General features: G+C 36.7%; 1 protein-coding gene across 1 annotated transcript in view; it reads right to left on the bottom strand.

Moving 5' to 3' along the window:
* Window positions 1-26,001, bottom strand: part of me1 (malic enzyme 1, NADP(+)-dependent, cytosolic) — a 165,907-nt gene that overhangs the window by 59,100 nt on the left and 80,806 nt on the right. The window contains exon 6 of the mRNA XM_002938454.3: window positions 19,315-19,418. Coding sequence (XP_002938500.1) covers window positions 19,315-19,418 — 104 coding nt within the window. The remainder of the gene's footprint in view (window positions 1-19,314; window positions 19,419-26,001) is intronic.

Here is a 26,001-nt window from a genome sequence, read left to right as displayed (position 1 = left end):
CCACATTTTGTCACATTACAGCCACAAACATGAATCAATTTTATTGGAATTCCACGTGAAAGACCAACACAAAGTGGTGTACACGTGAGAAGTGGAACGAAAATCATACATGATTCCAAACATTTTTTACAAATAAATAACTGCAAAGTGGGGTGTGCGTAATTATTCAGCCCCCTGAGTCAATACTTTGTAGAACCACCTTTTGCTGCAATTACAGCTGCCAGGCTTTTAGGGTATGTCTCTACCAGCTTTGCACATCTACAGACTGAAATCCTTGCCCATTCTTCTTTGCAAAACAGCTCCAGCTCAGTCAGATTAGATGGACAGCGTTTGTGAACAGCAGTTTTCAGATCTTGCCACAGATTCTCCATTGGATTTATATCTGGACTGTGACTGGGCCATTCTAACACATGGATATGTTTTGTTTTAAACCATTCCATTGTTGCCCTGGCTTTATGTTTAGGGTCGTTGTCCTGCTGGAAGGTGAACCTCCGCCCCAGTCTCAAGTCTTTTGCAGACTCCAAGAGGTTTTCTTCCAAGATTGCCCTGTATTTGGCTCCATCCATCTTCCCATCAACTCTGACTAGCTTCCCTGTCCCTGCTGAAGAGAAGCACCCCCCAGAGCATGATGCTGCCACCACCATATTTGACAGTGGGGATGGTGTGTTCAGAGTGATGTGCAGTGTTAGTTTTCCGCCACATATAGCGTTTTGCATTTTGGCCAAAAAGTTCCATTTTGGTCTCATCTGACCTGAGCACCTTCTTCCACATGTTTGCTGTGTCCCCCACATGGCTTGTGGCAAACTGCAAACGGGACTTCTTATGGTTTTCTGTTAACAATGGCTTTCTTCTTGCCACTCTTCCATAAAGGCCAACTTTGTGCAGTGCACGACTAATAGTTGTCCTATGGACAGATTCCCCCACCTGAGCTGTAGATCTCTGCAGCTCCCCCAGAGTCACCATGGGCCTCTTGGCTGCATTTCTGATCAGTGCTCTCCTTGTTCGGCCTGTGAGTTTAGGTGGACGGCCTTGTCTTGGTAGGTTTACAGTTGTGCCATCCTCCTTCCATTTCTGAATGATCGGTGGAACAGTGCACATTATTCCAAACCTTTCTAGTGCATGCTCAAAAAGTAATTCTGTTCAAATACTGTACAGTACTACAAAAACTTTGATCGTAAGCGTAAGTGTGACATTGACTTTCTTCCTGTTGTGTCTCCCTTCCTTGATTCACCATAAATCTGTCCATTTATTTCACTCTAATAAACTATAGGACATTTCTTACTAGGTGGTTAGCAGAGGAATGGTAATGGCATTGCCCTACATTAATTTATATTAACTTATCTAGTAAGATAACCATATACAGTAGGTGTTTGGGTTGATATCGAAGGGGACTGGAATGTTGTCATGCATGCCAATTTTTTTTTATGAAACTGTAGCAAAATTCTGCTGGGAAAATATCTGCTGGGAAATAAAAGAGTGAAATGAACACAGCAAAAAAAAAAATGGCCATTAACTTCAATGCATTTTGCGTGAAAAAAAAATTACCGCAAAAAAACAGCCTTCAATGTATTTTGTATGCAAAAAAATGCGGCAGTAAAAACACCCATTGACCAGTGCATTTTGAACAATAAAGACTTCAATGTGTTTTGCAAATTTTCACCATTCTGCAAATTTTTCTGCAAAAAGGGACTGATTTACTCATCACTAATAACTATGTATAATCCATTTAAGGCAAATATTACTTTTATTTTTCATCGCAGTCCAACTAGAGGAACAGCAATAGACATGGGGAAAGTATGCCTCGTAACTGTGGGGACATTGAGCAACATACAAAGACAGCATGGTGTGACTGAGCAAACAGGCACATGATTGCTAAATATCAGGCAAGACCAGCAAAAAAGGCAAGTGTCAATACAAAACTACAATTGATTACTACTTGTGTGTTCAACATTAGTATCAAATGACTAGCTCAGTCTGTATCTTCAGGGACAAATGCAGCATGGAAGGCTTCACTGATCCAAGAATTCCATAGTTGAGCAAATAGCTGATAGGAGATTACAAATATTAATAGTAATTCTTTAGTCCTCATGTCACAGCTGTATCCTCTCTATTAATGTTTTATTCATTTGAGCTTGAGAATTGCCAGTAGATGAGTTACAAATAAGCATAAGTTTTGACCCCACACATTTTCTGTCTACAACATTAATCTAGTCTAAGAAATATAAACTGCATTTTTTTGTTGACAGTATGCTGATTTGTGGCTTGTGTAAATCATAGATAAAGCATTACAGAGATGGACAAGTTCAGAAGGACAAGTCATTGCTGCACATAACTCCAGGTGGTGTAAAGCACAGACTGCCAATGACTATGAAGCCATTCACTTTTCATTGAACATAAAATTCCCCAGAGGAAATACATGTCTACACTAACTCCTTGTTTTGAACAGTGTGAGGAATGAATATGTGAGAAATTTATAGTCTTGCATCAGATGCGTATATCAAAAAAATCTGAGTCTATGTATGTAATTCTGGTGCCTGAGAGTGGTTCCTACAGTCTAGTCACCTAGAATGCATGCTTCTGTCTCCTGTAGCACTGATTAATAGTGTTGCAATCTCATATTAAGACCCAAACCTTCTACTGTAAATTCTCTGATTATCTATTTGCTGTACCTGCAGGAATGCCACCTGAGCAGAGGGTCTCAATGCACCTTATATATGGAACATCCCCAAAACAACTGACATTCATGACAACAAAAGTACAGGTATGGGACCTGTTATCCAGAATGCTCGGGACCCGGGGTATTCCAGATAAGGGATCTTTCCGTAATTTGGATCTCCATAACTTAAGTCTGCTAAAAATCATTTAAATATTGAATAAACCCAATAGGATTGTTTTGCCTCCAGTAAGGATTGATTAATTAATTAAGGTCCAGTATGACATTCATAGGCAAACTAATGTTGTTAAAGATATAAGGCTAATTTAATGTGGGATATACTGTAAAAAGGGATACAAAATTATATGTAGTATTAATATCATATCATCAATGCCAATCTTTGCTTTTAGCTGAAAAGGAAAGCTGGAAATGAATCAATATATCATATGGTTTATTTAATACACTTCTTGTAATTTTACAGTAAGAGGAATAAAGTGAAATCATTGTAATGAGTTAGCACAGATGCCAGAATGTTGTTTGATATATATGTTCATAAAGGAATAGTTAGAGTCTTAGAAAGGAGGGGTACTAGAATAAACAGAAGAATGAAAAATTGATCTCTACTACAAAAGCTCTCCCTCTTTCTCATGTATCAACCCAAAGAAAACAATGATAAGTTCATATGGTCAGCACTCTGTGTTTGGTAAATGGAAATATTTTAGTCCTGTATGAGAAAGTTTAATGTCATTTAAGAATCCATAAAAATGTAATTATAATTTTCTAGCTCTTAATTGATCAGGATGCTCACACTAGGATTTAAGCATATCTGTCCAAAAAAAGTGGACGAGCTTGAAGGCTAAATACCTGTATGTCAGGATTTATGCTAATCTGCATTCTTGGTCTATAGCCCATAAGATGGAAATTAAAGGCATTTTAATCGTCCAGATACTTTCATATGGCCACATAGAGCGCAAGTCTGAAAAGTTGTGTAACAGTTTTCAGGCCCTAGTAAACAAAAGTCATTATAAAACTTATCTACAAACTCACCTGGATACCCAGGGTCCATATGAAGCCCAAATCCTGCTCAAAAGAACGGTCACCATCCCTTTAATATAATACTGACAGCAAAATGCAGTATAGGATATAACTGACCTATTACATTACAACTACAACATTAATTAAACAATTACAACATTCCTTGTATGATCTAAGTGAGGGATGCTGTGAATAGCAGAACATTGCACCTGGAGGACCACAGGTTATAGATTACTTTTAATCTGGACTGTAAGACTAGACCAGTTAATGATTTTACACCTTTTTACCGCCTGCATATTTAAACATATCTAATGTTGCCGATGACATGCAATTTGCATTTACTATATTTAGCATTTGCATATGCTATATTTAATTGATAAACTGTGGGTATATGGATACAGCATTCAGATTCTATAAAACAACATATGCCATGTGCAGACAAAAAAGTGGGCCAGTCTGTTCAGTGGAAGTACTGAGTGGGTGCATTCTGACCATCTGCACTTGCCAATAGTTCTAATTTACATGCATGTAAATGAAAGGCAGGAGTGGGGCTACACATTACTGTGAAATTACAGCTAGTGTTATCAAATTCTTGGAATGGAAAAAAAAAAACATTTTCTAGAATAGATGGGTTTTATACCTTAATGGATGGACTTTCATAAGAGTGGATATTGCTTTGAGAATATACCACAATTAAAAAGCTCTTTTCTCATGCATTATTTTTAAATGTGAACATTCCTTTCTTTCTTTTCAACTTTTGCAACTTCGCAGTCTGGAACTTATTAAACATATGCTGACTGGCCTGGCAATGACTCACTTGGATGGATTCTATTGATATACTCAGCTATTTTAATATGAGAAAATGTACCTAGAAACTCCAGTGTAGAAAACCACCAAGAGAAAGCATTTTGTATATATTAATCATTGGTATCAATAATGTGTATTTTTGTAAATTTGTCATATAAGCATATGTAAGGTGCAGTATGGCTTATAAGGTGCTTTTTAATGTTTATTTAAGTGGAGCCAGTGAAAATAATGAATTTTCAGTAGCAAGATCATGGTTATGGTGAAATAATCTTATATGTGCTAATCAAAAGAAAAAGAAATGAAATTATATATGTGGTATTTACATTGGAATGTATTCAGTTCCTTAGAGATATAAAGCATGATAGGGTTATTACAAGGTAGGACTTTATTTGCACCTCATGCTTAAATTATTTTTCTTATATTTTCAGGAAATGTGTATAGCTGCCCAGTGAGATAACGCTGATTTTCGGTTTCATTTTTACCACAAAATATATGTACATTATTTAAAGATATATATGATGTTGTGTATAAAGCAATGCATGAATTGTTCAGGTCACATTATTTTAACTGGATTTTAAATTGGACAATTCTTGGCTTTCAGGCAATTAGTGGTCCATGGTATGTTTGATTTCATTGTGTTTGATTTGAGAAAGGTTAAGAAATATTATTTGTATTCAGGAGCATTTCTGCCATAGACCAAGGCGACAACTTTGCTTTGGAGAGCACTCCTGCAGGGCAGCAAAATGTAAGCTGCAGTAGAAGTTACATGTGCATCAAAGCAGTGCAAACGTTCCAATTATTTAATTACATGTAACTATTTAGTGTAGGAAAGCGCAGCAACACAGTTGTCTTTTCTCTTACAAGTTCCTTACCCTGCCCAACTCTAAAGCTGGAAGACAGTTAATGGGGATGTGGAACACATATTCAGTAACCCATGACTTACAATCAGTAGATAACATTTAGTGGCCCACTATTTGCTAGCCAACATACTATTTCTAGACATGGAGCAAAGTCAAGCCAGTATTACATTACAATGTTGGTAAGTAGTTTAACAAAAAATAATGACTGTTTAATGTAGACTGCACCACTTGAACTCATGGATTTAATTCATATACTGCTGATACAGGGTATGTGATAAATTAGTGCAAATAAAAATGCATTTGAAGTCACCAAATAAAACAACATGAAGTGTAGTGATTTAATGTGGTATATATGAATATGTAGTTTTTTGGATAACTGCATTATATAGTAGCTTTCACATTTATGCTGTATTGGTATATAAATGTCAGTAAACTGCAAGCCTGAAATTATCTCCTGCGTTTGTTGAATATGTTGTTTCATGCAGGAGATACTTGCAGTAGCGCGTTCAAATTTTAGCCCTGATAAGAAACTTAAATTTCATCAAAGCCATTGTCGTTTGTCTCTTAAAATGACATACTAATGTAATATCTTTATGTAGTGAAACCTAGTTTATATAGCTGAAAATGAATAATGAAGATCTTTGTTTTCTTAAGTGCGGTAGAGAGGGAATGTGCCAAAATATTCCCCTGCATCATTAATTCTTATTCCACAGCATAAAATCATTGGTGAGCCAAATCATTTATGGTTTTTATCAGAGATCCTTAAGATGCCAGGGATACCGTACTGCGGAGAAACAGAATTATAGTTAGGTTGAAGACATTAACCAAGGCTGAGAAACCTGACCTCGGAGAATCAAAGCTGTCCTGCTACAGCAAGGAAAGCATCTGTATTATGACTCTTCTAATCATTCTGATATGTGCAGCACAGAAAGAAGCTGCTCTATTTCACTTCTATACTTCAGAAGTAATTTTACTCACATTTGCAAAGTTATTTTATATTAAATAGCAGAATTAGAAATAATATTCTTTTTGGCTTAAGCGATTCCTCTCACATTTGTGATCTTGGATAATTTTTTGCAGAGGTGCCTTCCTCAAATACGTTACAGATATTTCTGTGAAATACAGGCATCGGTATTGGATTTTTAAGAATTTCTGATTTTTTTTACAGGCAGTCCATCTGTAAAAGCTAATTAGTAGTTGATTAAAAAAATAGTCCTCTATGAGAGGTCTTCACTTAAAAGGAAACCTTTCTTAGAAAAAACAGACCATCTGAAATAAAAGATGTGGCCAATAATACAAGATAAAATCAATGCAATATTTGAATGGGACAGATAAAAAAAGCACATTTTACCAACATTTTTTTAACAAATTGTAAGCTGTGAGGCTCAGTTATAAATTTAAATGCTGATTTGCTTCAGTGTGGTTACCCATAACAACCAATAAAATATTTGCTTTAATTTTCTAAGTTGCTCAAATTGCTCATTGGTTGCTATGGGAAACTGCAGTTGTTATATAAAGTAAATATACATACAAATGATCTTTTGTGCATACTTTTTCAAAACTGTGTGTGTGTAGAGTGGCTGATCCTAGACAAAGATGACTTATGAGAGAATATACAAAAACCGTTGTGCACACCACAATTTGTTGTCCAAATGCAGCATCCCTCAATTTAGAGGGAACATTGCATTCAGCATATTACTATATAAAACAGAGAATGGAGGCTAATCCATGGCGATAATGATTATAAGTTAAGGACATTGTATTTAAGAAGCTAGTTTAAATTACAAAATGCAGTTTCGCCACACCAATACACCTGGACTGTATAAAGTACCAAATGTGTTACATTTTACTTTATGGGCTACATAAGATATTCTCAGACCCAGTACACAAAAACCAAGAACTAATACTTACTGATGTAATTAATGCTGACTAAGTAAAACAACTCACTAGAAGCTATATGGCTACTGCTACTAAACAAAATGCTGCATGTATGTTGAACTGCGCATGCTGCTCCACTAATAACGGTCCTGGTATCAGCATTTTATATTACCCAAAATAAAATATGTGCATCATCCAATAAAACATTTTAGGAAACTATAATTCTTAGTATTTTTCTATCCTTGTCTCCAGGCAAAATCCTAAAAACCTTCTGTTTTCGTCTACATACCTTTCTGACTCTGTCTGGTTTCTTTAGAGTTATCTTTGGAGTTATTAAGAGCAAACAGAATCCCCCAAATGATTTCATGTGCTAGCATTTTCACACAATATTTCTAATAGTTAAAATATGAAATATAAAATCAGAAGTAAGGAAAAATAATATGAACATGGGAAGGCCAGAAAGAAATTACTGTGAAGATGCTGCTTTAGACTATATCATACTGTGCAGCCAGTTACCATGGGAAAAAGTCTGCTCTAATTAACCTGATGTATTTTTTTCCATCTTTTTAACTTCAAAACACCACTTGTAATGTAACTACACTGCCATAGTGATGTGAGAAAGATGCATTTTCCACGTATTTTTAGGGTGCAGGACCTTTCCAAGTGATTTTTTTAAATCTTTTTTGCCAAGTTCAGATCTGCCCTTCCCTTTACCATTAAGCTTAAACAACCAAATTATGTTTACACTTCAGCTGGGCCAAACCAGACCAGCCAAGCATTTGTAATATGAGTCAAGATGTACACAGCTGTGAATATAATTCATATCAGATCTGTAGCAAGGAAGCATGGGTTTCTTAATATTAACTTATAAAATTCCAAACCGTCAGTCCTGACTAATTAAAAAACACATCCAATGCCCTTAATAGTTTTGGCAGAGAGTTTTTTTAAGTGTCAAACTTTAATATTTTTGTTTAAGATGCAACAATTTATCTTTAACAAAATATTGAGGTTTTTAAATAAGTCATAAGTTTTGATATAAAGAAAATGCAAGTTTATATATTTAGAAACATTTATGTTCTGTTTAAAACTGAATGGATTTTGACAAGGTAATTTAACACCAACTGAATTACTAGGTAAGGTTATCCTGTTATCCTACTCAACCTTATCATCAGTCTTATCAGTAAGATGTCACAGACAGTGATGGAAGCTGCTACAATATATTAGCACACAATGCTGTGTACATGCATATGGATGGGACCACTGTGAATTGATTTTGTTTACACTATTTTATTTGGTTCTAAAATGAAACTGATTTACTTTTGGCATTCTAAAGACCAGTAAGGGCTCTGGCACATGGTAAGATTAGTTGCCCGCATCAAATCTCTCCTGTCACGGGCGACAGGAGCAATAAACAACTAGATAAGCCTAGCAGTATCTTTTAGACTAGATAAGGTCTGTATTCTTTGAAGTGCTTCCTGAGGTTGCCTAGTCCATAGGTAACCCTATGACATTTTATTTTTGCTTTTAAAACATTTTATTGAAGTTTTGCAATAAACATGTAAGATGAATAATGACAAATTATTTAAACATAGGTTGTACAACAATAATCACATTCGACAGTTTGTACTTTTAAAAGATAAGAAATGAAGAAAATAGAATACTTACAGAGAAACAAAATAAGTAATTTAAATAGAGAAAAACAAAACAAAAACAAATTAACTAACTTTGCCCAGTGGATAAACTATAAAAAGAAAAAGAATGAAAAGTTTCCTAGAGAGCAAAATCAAGGATAATTTTGCTTATATGTTCGTGAATTAAAAATAAATCTATATATGCAGCATTTTATAAATCTGATCCTTATTACTTATATCTATAGCAGTAAAAGAAAAATGACCATGTATTTTTAAAAGGAATCCTGGATTTAGTTTCACTTGTTTTTGCTTTGATGGCCTCTTGCCAGCTAAGCTGATAAAGATAAGAAATAATCTATTACATTTTTTTTATACCTGTGACACTGAGTTCCCAGGAGAAGCGACCCCCCTTTAATTATGATGCAGCCCTGGGCATGGTGTAAAACCCAGGACTTATTTATAATGTGATGGGTAGAAATAAGATATATATTGCCATTTGGACCACTTACCCTTATGATATTTAATATAAACAAAATGTTGAATCAAAGTCGGTGTTCAGGGCTATCTTTTAAACAAGAGAAAAAAAATCTATAGCCTTTTTTTGGAATGGAACTTTGGCATCTGAAATGTGATGCCTCCAAAATATCTGAAATGGCATATTTCCAAGAAGTCACAAGGGAATGGATTTAGACATGAATATATCAAAACACAGGCAACAAACCTAAGCTGAGGGTTCCTTGTTATACCCTTCATTGCAGTTAAAAAATAACTAAATGCTAAAAACGAATATGGGTTAAAATGCCACATTTTATATACTGAACTTACTGCACCAGCCTAGTTTCAGCATGCCAATAGCAGCGATGATCCATGTCTTTACAGTTATCACAGGGGCTTCCTATCTTGAAAAGTGTCTGCGACACTCATGTGTTCTCTGAGCAGCTGTTGAGAAGCTAAGCTTAGGGGTTGTTGCAAATTATCCTCAGAAAATTATCTTTGCCAGTCATAGAAGCTGATGCCACAGGGCTGGTTATTTAATACTGATGCTGACTGCATTGATTTTAGAGCTACCATGTACTGCTACCATGTACTGATACCCAACCAGTGGCTCGGGGCAACATGTTGCTCATCAACCCCTTGGCTCTCAGTGCCCCCAAACCAGGTAGTTATTTTTGAATTCCTGACTTACTGGCAAGTTTTGGTTGAATAAAAACAAGACTTACTACCAAATAGAGCATCCTGTTAGCTGATAGTGTGCATAGGGGCTACCTATTAGCCAATCTTAGCCATTATTTGGCTCCTCCATTAACTTTTAGGATGCTTGTGTTGCTCTCCAAGTCTTTTTACATTTGACTGTGGCTCACAAGTAAGAAAGGTTGGGGAAACCTGATATACAGTATACGGTCTTCATTTAAGCTTTGGTTCTCCTTTAAAGAGTGACCTGTGCGAAACCCTGGAGCATACTGCTAAGCAATAAGAAACAAAAATCTTTATTAAACTGCCAGGTATCTCTCTCTTTCTCTTACTTTCATTTATTTTTGTTTCATTAGTCTATACATCTTCCAATTTCTACAACATAAACTACTCAAGTTGTCTATTTTGTGCTCAGTTTCAAATTGGCAACATCGTATGTGTCTACAATATAGTTATTTGTTATCTGAATGTAACATGTTAAAGGCTTGCCTCTAGTAGGTTTATGTATCCATGAGTCCTTCCTTTTAGATTTTCTTACTGCTTGCCTTTCAGATTTGCTTTGTTTACCCACTGAAATGACTTATGAACAGTTAAAGGTGCATTTGTATAGTAAAGTACATTTAGCAGTAATCGACAGTCATAGATACAAAGCTTACACAAATGCGCGTTGATAAAATTTTCTCATAAGAGGTGGCTGCAGTTCTTAAGGTGGCCACACAAGTGGCGATTTGTACAATCAGCCACAAACCATTCAGGGCTGAAACGGCAGATAAGGAGGTAGAAACAATAGGATTTCTACCTCCTTCTGCTGATTCTGCTGATTCAGCGCTGAAGGCAGATTTTGGTCAGGCCCCTTCTATGGCGCCCGATCAAAATCTTTTAACTGGCCCGATCGGCGAGTCGACCGATATCAGCAGCTTCCTGCGATATCGGTCGACTCGCCGACTTGCCATACACGCACCGAATATCACACGAAATGAGGTTTCGTACGATATTATCGGTGCGTGTATGGCCAGCTTTAGAGAGCAGGGCAAGAACAGTAATTGATGGTTTGGGGCTAAAGCAAGGCAGAGAGGGTAGACATGAAACATAGTAACAAAGTAAAAAGACACATGCCTATCAAATCTGACATTTTCTGTCTATATAGAAACCTACCCTACTGCTAGTTGATGAAGTGGTTACAATTACATTTGTCTGACATGACCTTTCCTTCATAATAACATTCTGGGCCACTCACTTGTGTGAATAGGAAGCTGTAAGCATACATCAGACCCTGAGCCACCCAAGAACCCTTACCCCTGCCCCCCCCCCCCCGTGGTTTTAGGGTCTGCTGTATGCTAGGTACACCACTGCTAAAGATGTTTACTCATTTGTAAAATAATTAGTTATAATCCTGAAAAGTGTCTGTTTAAGAAAAATCCTTAAATCTAATAGAAGAAGATAAAGAGGGTAATTCTTCATTCCCTGGGTCACAAGTGCAAGAGCACAAAGGGGTGCAAGAGTGTTCCCCTTAGTTCTCACTTACTAAGCACTTGCACCCCTAGGAATGCTGGATTTAATCTCTGGCACTTAGTGCAGAATCAGCATCAGGTGGAACAGCAGTGCCCTGTCCTTACCGCCTGCCTCGCCCTTGTTATATTATAATACTATATAATAAAATATTATATAATATAACTTGATGAGTTAAGTAAATTATTTTTTAAATATCTAATTATGCCCTTTAAATATACATAAATGTACTGTAACTTTAAATATACTGTTACTTTTTATATTGAAGTTTGTATTCCAGGAAGGGTTATGAAAAGCAAAAGTGCCAGATAGTGGTTATAGTTATAATTACAGCAACCCTTATTGCCACAAAGCAATTATTATGTAAGCAGAGCATTCAGGCACTACCACTACCTAAATCCAGGCTATGCCTTTCACTTCCAAACAGCACTTTATTGTTATTAAAGGGACATTAAATACAGAACGTCTGTCTGTCTAAACAGAGAGACAGAAATAATTTCAAAGAATGGCTGGAACAATATAAATTGGTTTACAACCTGGGGCCATTCATCTGTAGTTGGAGTATTAAGGACCTCATAGATGGGAGTTGGAATTCCAAGACTGACTATCACTAGTGTAAGCGTTTCAAGTACAAGACCCAGGAGACATATAATTTCAATGTTTCACACTTTATTTCTTGCCTTCAGTGTTGGTGCATTTCCTGTACTATGCTGATGTGCTGTTTCCATGTAGAGCATGATCTCATTTCATAATAAATATCACTTGGCATTTATACATATGTTATATATTACAATAATTTATTAATGCAGATCAATTGTAGTCTTGCCATAAGGCTAGAATTGCTGCCTTCAAAAACAATATAAACTGTCCTCTTAGTTTAAAAAAAGCAACTAACTTGCATTAATAATTATATATATTATATCATAATAGCAGTCCTGCTTTGTTCTGTTGGTCATTATACATTCTAAACATTGCCTTGAGTGCAGTGGGGAAATCTTTTGTATTAATGTTATTGTGTTTTTTGTTACATGAATATTCACCAAATACACAGTAAGATCATTTATGATTTTGCTGTGTATTTAGTAAACATTTAGCTAACAAATTAAAGGAGAAGTTAAGGTAAAATCACTGGGGGGTGCCAAATGTTAGGAACCCCCAAAAATGAAAGCATATAAAAGTAATTACATTTGCCCTGCACTGGTGCAACTGGTGTGTTTGCCTCAGAAATACTACTATAGTTTCTATAAACAAAGCTGCCTTGTAGCCATAGGTTACTTAGCAGATAACAGATAAACCCCCATTATAGTCAACAGAACTTATCTGTTATCTGCTATGTAACCTGTGCCTTTTCTCCTTTTTCCCAGATGAATGGCGGCCCCCAAGGCTACACAGCAGCTTATTTATATATAAACTATAGTAGTCTTTCTGAAGCAAACACACCGGATTTACCAGTGCAGAGCCACAGTATATTATATTATAGTTACTTTAAAACAATTTAATTTTTTTGGTGTTACTGTCACTTTAAGGTGTTATTTAAGCCTGTCTCTTCCTCAACCCTGTGCTGGATCATTGTATCTCCTTCAGTGGTCTAGCCTTCATCCCTGAGTTCCTGAGCAAGTCTGTTCCCAAGTGAGTCTGTTCCCACTTAGCCCTTCTTCTTCATATTCTGATCTCCCTGTTTGATCCCTGGCCTGTTACACAGGATTGTTTTGCCTGCAGTAGTCTTGACAATAATATTATGCTTAGCCCTAGAGCAAACCTGAAGTAATAAATTTACTTCCTATTTATGGATCACATGGCTACTAATTATTTGTAGTCTAACAGTTTGGCTACTTTACTGGGCTACTTTATATGAGTCACGAATCTCCTCATAAGACTTGAAAAACTACGAACGATCGAATGAATCTGGGGAAGGACAAGGGAGAATAGATTCCAGGTCAGGATAGTTGACCTAGTTATTGAGAAATCGCCAGCATGGGGCCATGATTGTTAAGATCAGATTCTGCAGCAGTACTAGGGCTAGGCAGCCAAGCGAGCCTATGCTCCACCCAGGAGCAAGTATATGGGTCATAAACCCTTCAGAACAGGGATCCTAAGTGCTAAGTATTGGGCTGGGGATGAGTCTGTGTAAAGACATCGTACTAACGGTTGAACTGTGAACATTGTCTATCTGTTGTATTGCTAATGATCTGCCTTGTGTATGATTTATTGCCTGGCTGTTCAATAAATCCTTACTACATTTTTGAAAGCCCTGTTACACAAAACCTTATTCTACTATACTAAAGTAATACCCATATATAATTCTATTGTGCCATCCTCCTCTGTAATGTATATGCAGAATTTCCATTCTCATGTTAAAAGGGTCTGAGGGTAGCCTATACTATAGAGAGACGGAAATTGCACAGGCCACTTTTATTAAACAACAATATCCTCCTGTATTATATATTACCTATTAGCATTATCTTATGTTGAAAATACAAAGCAGAAAAATACAATTCAAGGGCCAGTCACATCAACAACCAAAATAATTTTATATATACCTGTATATGTAAATATTATATAGGCTCAACATCTGCAAATGATATAATTCTTGGCAGTAACAATTTGACCTTGATGAGAAGGATTGATGTCCTAAATGTAAAGAGAGCTGTAGATTACATCTGGCCTCTGTTGATCAGTGCTTAAGCACACAAATCCTTAGCTTATCTGCTTATTATCTCCTATTGAAATTGAGCCCTAAAGCTCTACTGAAGCCTGAATGACAGCCCCAGTGGTTAAATAAAAGATACCTAAAATAATCTATATTAGAACTTTTGAAACACACAGTTTTTACAAATGCTGGGGAACTGTACAGTAGATTATAATATGGTCTATTATTGTTTGCTTTTCCTTCATAAAAATTCAATCTGCCTGCCACTATGCACATGGACTGATTTCAGTCAGAAAACACTAGTGTTTGAATTTTCTGTCTGATAGCCATCCTATTTTTGCAGTGACAGGCAGACTGCATTCATTTCTGCCACTACGCACACAGGACAGGTTCGGGCTGGATCAGCCTTTTCTCTCTTTTGCCATAAATATGCAGCCAAAAGAAAACACGTGTGCCATAGACCTATGACCTTTCATGTTTTTTTTTACTGGTCCTTTAAAAAAGTGTTAATTGGGCAGTATAAATTAGTGGGTGATCTTATTTTAATATAAACTGTATAAATAATATGCAATAAAAAGTAATTGCCATTTTTATGGGCAATAAAATATGATGCACTAACCACTTCGCATTTACTTGCTAATTGTCATCATACCATACACAGTAATCCTCAGTACAACCTTTTTACCTCAGTAAACCTAGTTTAAACTTTTTTTTTCTTTTTTCCCTATACTATAAATACTAGTTAAACTAAAAGGCCTACTTGCACTAATTCAGAGTTTAAATGCTTTGTGCCATCAATCAATATAGTCGGCTCTTCTACAGGTGTCTGTAATAATAGGGTGCAGGGCCTTCCATGGTACAGTCAATCTATATTTTAAATTTCTGTTAGAGTAGCTGAGGGACTAGCAAGAATAAACCATCTACTTGATGTTATTAAGAGAGGCAAAAGATTAGTCTAAAGCAGTGTTCCCCAACCAGTGGCTCAAGAGCAACATGTTGCTCCCCAACCCCTTGGATGTTGCTCCCAGTGGCCTTAAAGTAGGTGCTTATTTTGGAATCTCTGGTAAAAAGGAATGTTTTGGTTGAGTATAATGCCAAACGAGCCTTCTGTAGGCTGCCAGTCCACATAGGGACTATTAAGTAGCCAATTATAGCTGTTATTCCTACCCCCAGGAACCTGTTTCATGCTTGTGTTGCTCCCCAACACTTTTTCCATTTTCTATTTAAATGCTTCTTAAATTCAGCTTAGTCTAAATTGTTTAATCCATTTTGAATGAATATGCATGCTAACGTCTGTGTTTTAATTTTTTCTGCTATTCTAATATATGTCTTGTTTTAGGTTGTTGCCCACTAGTTCTCAGGAATCAGAACATCAAAACACCACTGCTACAGTAAGTAGACCGTGGCTCAGATCACCAATTATAATACAATAGATATGTTTGTTCATATTTCTATACTTTTGGTAGTTCTGTAACTTTTTCCTTCTACTTTACTATTTGTTGGTGGTCCCATAAGTGCCACCAGTTTGATTGTGCCCATCCTGAAAGCACGGGAAATGTCAGATATACATTGCAAATATGTGTATTTTAGCAAATAATTAGCAAATAACATGCATTGTACATTTTTTAATTTCAAAGTTTGTATATCTGGGTGGGAAAGTAACAATAAAAATCTAACCCCTGTGTAATAATTATATGCCCATGAATTATATTGGATTGATAGACATGAAAACTGCCATTCCAATATCTATCTTCAAGCAAAGATGCAGATTCATTTTATTATTGTTGGATCTTTGTCGTATAGCCTAATATTGATATTTGCTATGATTACACAGAGAGTTTTTTGCAGTTTGAGTAACATATTGAAAAGGTTAGCAATATCCTGCAAAGTGCTTGAATGTCCACTATCAAGCTATATATCGACCTGTAGGATGAGCCCTTTAGATTTTATAAAGCTGCAGCATGTCCCCTACAGTGCTGCACAAGTTGTGCCACTAGCTTCACTTTGAAACACAGTAGGGCTCATTTACGATGTAAGTGCAAAGTGAACTTTTCAGAAACAATCTGCTATTTTTTATGCATAGCTTATTTTCCCCAAAACTCCAGCATTATTTTGGGTGCTTACTAACTAGTGTCTGCCACAAATTGCAGAACAGGATGGTAATATGAATGCACTTTTTGGCAAATCACACACAAGTTGAGGAAGCCATTCTTGTAGTTGGGATATCTTGCATATGGCATTAGTCAGTTGTATCCATGGAACCACTTTCAGATCCTGTGCTGTGTCATATCAACATAAATTCATATTCTGGCAGCATTCCCTTTTAGTGCAAAGAGAGCTGCAGTCTGTTCCCAGACATGAGCGTGGCTAAGAACTTTGACAAATAGTTTGTTCACATATTTGGAAGGAAAAATGTGTCTCCTCTTTTGTTTCAAGTATCCTGAATGTAACTTATAGAAACCTAAAAAGACAGTATGCCAGCACATTCTTTCCCTTTTGGAGATATGAAGGCAAAACAAAAGAGCCTTCTGTCAATGATGTTATATTTTATATTGCCTTGTCCTTTTATAGATGGTTTAAAATAACATGGCAGACAGCTGGCTAGTTAGGTTAGGGGGATTATCTTTCAGCAGCATCCACTTACTCCAAAGCCAGTTTTTCTTATGTTCTAATAACTAAAATTCATTAAAAATGGTACGCTTGATGGAAAGAGTGACTCATCCTCAACAATTTCTTATCATCAATTCTAATAAAAACAGTTATAATAATATTATACTTTATTTTAAATATGATTCCTAAAAATAAGAATATATAAATGTTTGTGCATCCCTTATTATAGTCATGCACAGATACTGGTGCAAATAGAGTTCAGAGTAACATCGCTTCTGCCACAGTATACACACTGCTTTACTGGCAGGATTAGTTAAATTCAGTGATACCCTACTAGTGGCTCATGAGCAACATGGATTTTGATTCCCAGTGACCTCAAAGCAGGTGTGCATTTTTGAATTTCTGGCTTGAAGTTTTGGTTGCTTAAAACTAGGGGGCTGATTTACTAATCCACAAATCCGAATGGGAAAAATTCGGATTGGAAAACGAACATTTTGCGACTTTTTCGTATTTTTTGTGACTTTTTTCGTAGCCGTTACGGCTTGCGCAAATTGTCGCGACTTTTTCATAGCCATTACAAATTTTTTGAATTGTCGCAACTTTTTCATAGGCATTATGACTTTCGTGAATTGTCGCGACTTTTTCATTGCCATTACAAATTTCGTGAATTGTCGCGACTTTTTCAAAGCCTGTACGACTTTCGCGAATTGTCGCGACTTTCGTATTGAGCGCTTGAAAAACTCGCAAAATACCGATCATTACGAAAAAACGCATTCGGACGCTTTTCGGACGTTCGTGGATTAGTAAATGTGCCCCTAGGTGTACTTACAAAAAAGACTGTAGGCTGTCAGTCAACATAAGGGCTACCAAATAGCCGATTACAGCCATTTTTGGCACCACCTAGGACCTTTTTTTAGGCTGTATTGCTCCCCAACTCTTTTGACGTTTGAATGTGGTCACAGGTAAAAAAGGTGGGGACTCCTGGTTTAATTGAACTTCATGGCTTAAGTTATAGTAAGAGGTATTACTTTGCAATACTCACCCCTACTATATATGCACTCATGGTATGCCATGCGACTTGCGTAAGCAGGATAATATGGGAAAATCCTAAATTAGGCATGGAATTACATTGAAATAATAATGAAATCCTGCAGTGGTATAAAATATGTCAATGAATCATATACACTATAATAGAGCTCTGTGTATTGCTCTTTTGTGATGTTTTCTTTATTTTGAGCCACATAATGAATAGTCCATTGTTTAATAAGATATTCAAAAATGTGTATTATTCTACAGATTCATTTAGGCATTTGTATAATTACCCATGAAGAAGGGATATATTTCTCTTTAGTAATACAGTCTGCACCTCAGAATGCTATCACATGTAAAACAAATAAAGATCTATCTGGACTGGAAGTTTAATCGTTTAATAAAAGCTTTAACTGAATGGACACTTTATGAAGTATCCAGCAGTATTTACTGAAAGCCAAGCTTTATCCACAAACTGACATGTTTGGCAGAGTATCAGGGGATCCTGGTAAGGGATCCTAAATCTTGGATTGTCAATCTCTTTTCTTTTAGAGAAGTGTATCTATCAAATATGCAATTGGCAATCTGTAAGGAAGTGGATAAAGACCTTAAACATTACCCCTTATTTTGCTTTGATTTTTAAAGTGCCTTTACATAGATGAAACCATTTCAGACGTGGAGAAAGCATTGCAGATAATTCCCTGAGAGAAACAGACCTCAGGTCTCCAGTGCTGCCACCCACAAATAACATCATTTTACACAAGACATTAGCTCAGAGTATTCTGGATGTAACAGGTCAATTACAGCTTGAGGTTTGAAATCCCTCTGTAATGAAATTACCGGTGCGGCGGGGACGCCCGCCGCGCCGCTCGTCTTGCCGGCTTCCTACTAGTGCGCGCGCCGCGCGTCTTCATTCTATTTAAAGGCGCAGGTGCGCTGACGCATGACGTCATGACGCATGGCGCATGATGTCAGCGCGCAATGGCACCAAATTTGAAATATTTAAAGGGCCTTTCTTGGCACTTGTTCTGGTATTGGGTGCTGACCGTGACATTATCACGGGCAATGAGTAACAAAAGAAAGGCCCTTTAAATATTTCAAATTTGGCGCCATTGCGCGCTGATGTCATGCGCCATGCGTCATGACGTCATGCGCCTGCGCCTTTAAATAGAATGAAGACGTGCGGCGCGCGCACTAGTAGGAAGCCGGCAAGACGAGCGGTGCGGCGGGCGTCCCCACCGATGGCAGCGCGGCGGGCGTCCCCGCCGCACCGGTAATTTTATTACACCCTCTCACTATTGTTTATATTTCATAATCATCAGATAATGTTGGTATCATTTTGTACTTGTGACCTTCCAAAAACCTGTGGTTATTGAACTTTGCAATGATGTGAATACTACTCATGTGTATCTGAATTAAAGAGCAGCAAGAAGGATGGATTTTTTGTAATTCCTTTTGTACCTTTCAGTCACAGCTTTCATGAATTCATCCACAAGCTCATCATATTCTTTTCCTCTGACTCGTCTATGTCTCAGCCCAATGTACAAGGGATCATTTAAAAGCTCCTGTTGAGAGAGAAATACAAGTTAATATATATTTTGAGTTGACAGAGACATGAATGATGCTGACTAATGAAAGTTCAAAGAACTATTAATACACAGTATTCTTCCCATAGAGTCAGAGCTAGAATATTTGGGTCTCTTGGAATCCCTCCCAGCTACTGGAACTTAAAGCAAATTTTTCAAGATAATTTATACATTTATTTTAGCAGTTGTTTGTCTTTAAATTTTCCATTAAAATATATTGCTTTTAGCAACCATTTTTTAAATAACATTAAAAGAGTAGTTGCCCTTGACCTTGCAAAGAGTAGTTGATAAATATTTCTGTTTTCAAACAGTACACTGTTTGACTTAGTCAAGCAACCTTTGCAGTAAAAATTTGTTGAACAACAGTTGTCCTGTTTATATTTAGGGTAAATATTTTTGTAAATCCTTTAAATAGTAAAATATTTTAATAATGTATTGTCCACAGACACATGTAGCTTGTCCCAGCCAAATCATTCTTCTAGCCTTCTGGTAATGAACTTTTACAAGGGCCCATGAGATGGCCCAAATCTATTACTAAGAACTGAGAGAGGATGCTGGAAGCAACTGATGAACACTATGGGGCACATTTACTATGGGTCGAATCCGAGTCCGAATTGGAAAAATCCGATTTGAAAACGAACATTTTGCGACTTTTTCGTATTTTTTGCGATTTTTTCGGCACCTTTACGACTTTTCGGAAATTATCGCGACTTTTTCATTACCAATACGATTTTTGCGAAAAAACGCGAGTTTTTCGTAGCCATTCCGAAAGTTGCGATTTTTTCGTAGCGTTAAAACTTGCGCGAAAAGTTGCGCTTTTTCCGTAGCGTTAAAACTTAAAAGGCGATGTTTCGCGCAAGTTTTAACACTACGAAAAAATCACAACTTTTTGCGCAAGTTTTAACGCTACGAAAAAATCGCAACTTTCACAATGGCTATGAAAAACTCGCGTTTTTTCGCAAAAATCGTATTGGTAACGAAAAAGTTGCGTCAATTTTCCGAAAAAATCGCAAAATACCGATCATTACCAAAAAAACGCAATCGGATGCATTCGGCCCGTTCGTGGCTTAGTAAATGTGCCCCTATAAGTTGGCAGCAGAATGCTAGGACTAGCTTTTCATTCAGACACCGGCACAAGATTAACTCGACTGTAAAGAACAGTATCCAATGTGGCAGGTTAAAAGACTTTAGAGGACTTAGTCGGCTGAAGTAGTATTTAGGTTGATTTATTGGCATTATACCTTAACACCTTCCAGGAGGAGTTTCCCAAATATGTTTAATTCTGCATTTTGAGAAAGTATATAGCTATTATTTTCTTCCAATGCCACAACAGATGTATTTTGTAGATGATGGTAAGCACATTTTAGACATAAAATATATGCAGCATTTTTCTTACAGATTTATCAAAATGTGAGATTAAAGGTGATCACAGAAAGATTCACCAAATTTCTGTTGAGATTTTAGAATCATAGTTATCAATGGGTGAAAGAGTTAACCATTTGATAAATACACTTCTAAAAATCCAAAAGAAATGAATAGAGTATTTATATTTAGGGTTAATTTGTTAGACTGATTAATTACTGGAGGCTTTCAAAGTGTATGGTGACATAAACAGGCCATTCAGTGGGAACATACAGGTTTGTTGTCATAATTAAATAGGCATCTGCAAATAACGGCTGGAAGCTCACAACTTACTGCCAGCAGTCTTGCATTGCTGTTTAAATGTCCCACTTGCCCTGCTTGCCCTCTGTTCTTCTCAGCTCCCTGCTCCCTTGAGAAAAAAAGCCAAGATGGCCATGCATTCCACTGTGGAAGCCAGGGAGGGGAAGCTAGAGACAGTAAAATAGAGACAAGCACTATGGGAGCAGAATACATTAAGAACATTGGTATTGGTATTCTGCCTGTGCAAGTGTAGACACTGAAATGCTTTCACTATATCCATTTCTGCATTCATCTTACTGGCATGTGTGCATAGGTGGAGGGTGAATTATTGTGGAGGCTAAAAGTCAAACAAATGAAGAAAAAAAAAATATATATATATATAACATAAATACAAATTAGAATTCAAGAGCCAATATGAGATACACACTTGGTATTTTGTATGACAAAGGAACCATGGTGCATCAAAAGCTTGAATGTGTTTTAGCCAATACAGGTATTACTTTTACAATACTATTGTATTTGTTCATTTTTTCATTTGTTATTTTTGCCACTGGCTAACACAGTACCACAGTTTTTACTATATAGCCAAACAATTTAAAATTGGAAAACACACTGTGCAGGATAATCATAATACAATGTTTTTCAGGGGAACAGAAAAGGATTATGAAAAATGTCGTAAAATGTAAAAGCAGAGAAATGTATAGTGCATTATATAGTTGTGGGACTACAAAAGCTGTGTAAAATAAGGGGAAATTTAAAATCAAGGTATGTAAAATTACCCATGGAGCTAAAGTGCAATCTTCTGTAAAAAAGATATATATTAAGATATATATATTTAAATTGACAATAATGTAACTATAATCATGCACTGCTTTTCATTTTTGCTTCATATGTTGAAGTCTAATCCCGTTTTACTTGTGCTCATGTCATTTGTGCTCCATAGTTCCAATGCAGTTCTGGAAATGAGTAAAGCTGGAATATTTCCAGCCTGTGGCAAATTTTCATGATTTCCACGCTCTACTTTCCACTCTCTACTCTCTTACTTTAAGTGATTTTATGGCCTTTGCCAAATGATTTGGCACCTAGTTATTGTATACAGGTTTTGTCAAGAAAAACAGGTTTTTTTTTGCTTTATGACTTTGCAACCTCCCCTCCCCCGTAAAATTCTGCGGAGCCCATGACCATGAGTAAAACAAATTTATAATGTATGTATGGTGAAATTGTATGTTACCTAAGTTTTTAAATGAAGGCAATGCTATATTTTCTTTATTTATGAAGAACTATGGATTTTTTTTTTGTTTTTACATGTACTAGCTCCTTTAATGTAGCTGAATTTACTTAATTTTAATAGAGGTAATGAACTTTTCATAGACAGACCCCAACCCTTGTCCCTTTGCTTTATTGATATGTACATGATGTACATGAGATTTCACTCACATTACTGACAATGTAAAGAAATAAAATTGTATCATAAAGTCAGGGTAGGTAAGGGGAGGATTCCATTAAAAATATACTGTAGGCAACTGAGAACTGCAGCATAATAGCAGGTCACTATCGGGTCTTGAGCCACAACTGGTGAGTTGGACAGATGACATTGCAGTCAGAAGAAGGATTGAGGGGTTCTATGTCAAAATCTTTTATTATCCATCAGTATTAATCAACATACAGTGGCTTGCAAAAGTATTCGGTCCCCTTGAACTTTTCCACATTTTGTCACATTACAGCCACAAATATGAATCAATTTTATTGGAATTCCACGTGAAAGACCAATACAAAGTGGTTTACACGTGAGAAGTAGAACGAAAATCATACATGATTCCAAACATTTTTTACAAATAAATAACTGCAAAGTGGGGTGTGCGTAATTATTCAGCCCCCTTTGGTCTGAGTGCAGCCAGTTGCCCATAGACATTGCCTGATGAGTGCTAATGACTAAATAGAGTGCACCTGTGTGTAATCTAATGTCAGTACAAATACAGCTGCTCTGTGACGGCCTCAGAGGTTGTCTAAGAGAATATTGGGAGCAACAACACCATGAAGTCCAAAGAACACACCAGACAGGTCAGGAATAAAGTTATTGAGAAATTTAAAGCAGGCTAAGGCTACAAAAAGATTTCCAAAGCCTTGAACATCCCACGGAGTATGGCACAACTGTAAACCTACCAAGACAAGGCCGTCCACCTAAACTCACAGGCCAAACAAGGAGAGCGCTGATCAGAAATGCAGCCAAGAGGCCCATGGTGACTCTGGGGGAGCTGCAGAGATCTACAGCTCAGGTGGGGGAATCTGTCCATAGGACAACTATTAGTCGTGCACTGCACAAAGTTGGCCTTTATGGAAGAGTGGCAAGAAGAAGTCCCGTTTGCAGTTTGGCACAAGCCATGTGGGGGACACAGCAAACATGTGGAAGAAGGTGCTCTGGTCAGATGAAACCAAAATGGAACTTTTTGGCCAAAATGCAAAATGCTATGTGTGGCAGAAAACTAACACTGCACATCACTCTGAACACACCATCCCCACTGTCAAATATGGTGGTGGCAGCATCATGCTCTGGGGGTGCTTCTCTTCAGCAGGGACAGGGAAGCTGGTCAGAGTTGATGGGAAGATGGATGGAGCCAAATACAGGGCAATCTTGGAAGAAAACCTCTTGGAGTCTGCAAAAGACTTGAGACTGGGGCGGAGGTTCACCTTCCAGCAGGACAACGACCCTAAACATAAAGCCAGGGCAACAATGGAATGGTTTAAAACAAAACATATCCATGTGTTAGAATGGCCCAGTCAAAGTCCAGATCTAAATCCAATCGAGAATCTGTGGCAAGATCTGAAAACTGCTGTTCACAAACGCTGTCCATCTAATCTGACTGAGCTGGAGCTGTTTTGCAAAGAAGAATGGGCAAGGATTTTAGTCTGTAGATGTGCAAAGCTGGTAGAGACATACCCTAAAAGCCTGGCAGCTGTAATTGCAGCAAAAGGTGGTTCTACAAAGTATTGACTCAGGGGGCTGAATAATTACGCACACCCCACTTTGCAGTTATTTATTTGTAAAAAATGTTTGGAATCATGTATGATTTTCCTTCCACTTCTCACGTGTACACCACTTTGTATTGGTCTTTCACGTGGAATTCCAATAAAATGGATTCATGTTTGTGGCTGTAATGTGACAAAATGTGGAAAAGTTCAAGGGGGCCAAATACTTTTGCAAGCCACTGTATATAGATACTTAATGTGACTAAATGCAATATTTTATTTTAAAGCTGTTGCCTCTGGCTGCTTATCATTATTGTTTTGCCCAGTTAAAGCTCCATTTGTATGTGAACAATTTAAAATCCCCACACCCCTTCTGTGAATATCCTGACATTTATTTTCAGCACATGTGTCATCTTTGAAAGTACTTTAGATTTTGCTCTTCACTGCCAAGGCTTATGATATATGCTAACATACTGTTGGGATATTCCCAACTCTGCAAACTTTGTTTACTTTTGTGTTAAAATGAATCTACACCAAGTTCCAATGAAACACCCACAACATTGTTCACAACTAGCCAAAATGCAGCTAGGAGATATCTGCTGATATATAATGACAATTACATGTGACCAGAGCCATAAAATCTGCATAACTCAGACTTGTCTTTTGCTATAAATAGTATAGTCACAGAAATGCTTTATAATTAAGGCTTCAGCACACATATTATTTTCATAAAAGAGTTCTGTTACAGAAGATTGTCCCAGATTATACTTTACTGTAAACAGGACACAAAAACATTCCAGTCGTATGCATCATTACATATGATTGTCATTTAATGTTCTATAACCGCAATCTATATTCCCATATTGGGACAAATAACATTGCACCAAGACACTCCTTTGTATTTCTATGCACCATGCTGCATGCATGTTGACCCATGTGCACCATTAAAGCCTGATTAAAGATTTGTTGTCATTTTTCATCCCTTGTATGCATAATTTTACCATATTATGGACATTTAAACCAAGGGGGAAAAACAGGAGTTGGGGAAGGTTGAAGTCTTAAAGTAAATTATAGTGAAATAATTTCTGCCCACCGTTGGTAAATTCTGTTGGATGAACAGAAATTTTTTTTTTTTTTTTTTGTATTTCAACAAGTCTTTATTGAATTACTCACAATTTAGTTACAGCATTGTTATCTCATAAGATTTAAGTATGTTCTTGTAACCAGATACTCTTAGATATAGATAATGAACTAGAAAGGAAAAGGGTGAGGGGGAAACCAGAAAAGAGGGGAAGAAGGAAGAACAATCAACCATAATGGAAGCGATGCTCAGAAGGATCCAAAGGGAGGAGAGAGGGAGGGAAGAAAGAGAGAGGCAGAACCAAAACTACACTGCATTTTCAAGGTAAGTAGGTCTTGAAAATTTGTTGCTGGCTAAACACCAGAATTTGGTGTCTTTGTCTACCTGACAAGCTGATAAACTATGGTAAAAGCATATAGAACCCCAGTTATTAACAGTGTACTATTAATTAAGACAAAATTGAATAATGTTTAATTGGCTTTTGATGGACTGTAGCACTGAATTTGTACACTAGACATTTTACCAAAATATATCCTAAATTAAAGTAAAACATGGAAACAGTACCCTTACACCATTTTCCCTAGTTCCTAAATGTTTTGGATCAGAAGTTTGGCTCCACTTGCTTTAACATAACATGATGTCTAAAATCTAAAAGCGTGAAATTGTTTGCCAAAAGAACAGCAGGAAAAAAAAAATAAATGAAACAAATGACCTCATATAACACTTTATAATAATTTTATCAGTTAACACTTTCCATTTGTGAAAAGGCTTGTTGTAATGCTAGATTTCTGCCTATGCATACTATATATATCACAACTCTCTTTTGCGGTAGATACCAACCAGGATTTCACC

This window comes from Xenopus tropicalis, chromosome 5 (assembly GCF_000004195.4).
Source record: "Xenopus tropicalis strain Nigerian chromosome 5, UCB_Xtro_10.0, whole genome shotgun sequence".
Lineage (NCBI taxonomy): Eukaryota > Metazoa > Chordata > Amphibia > Anura > Pipidae > Xenopus > Xenopus tropicalis.
This window is presented reverse-complemented; position numbering and strand designations above follow the sequence as displayed.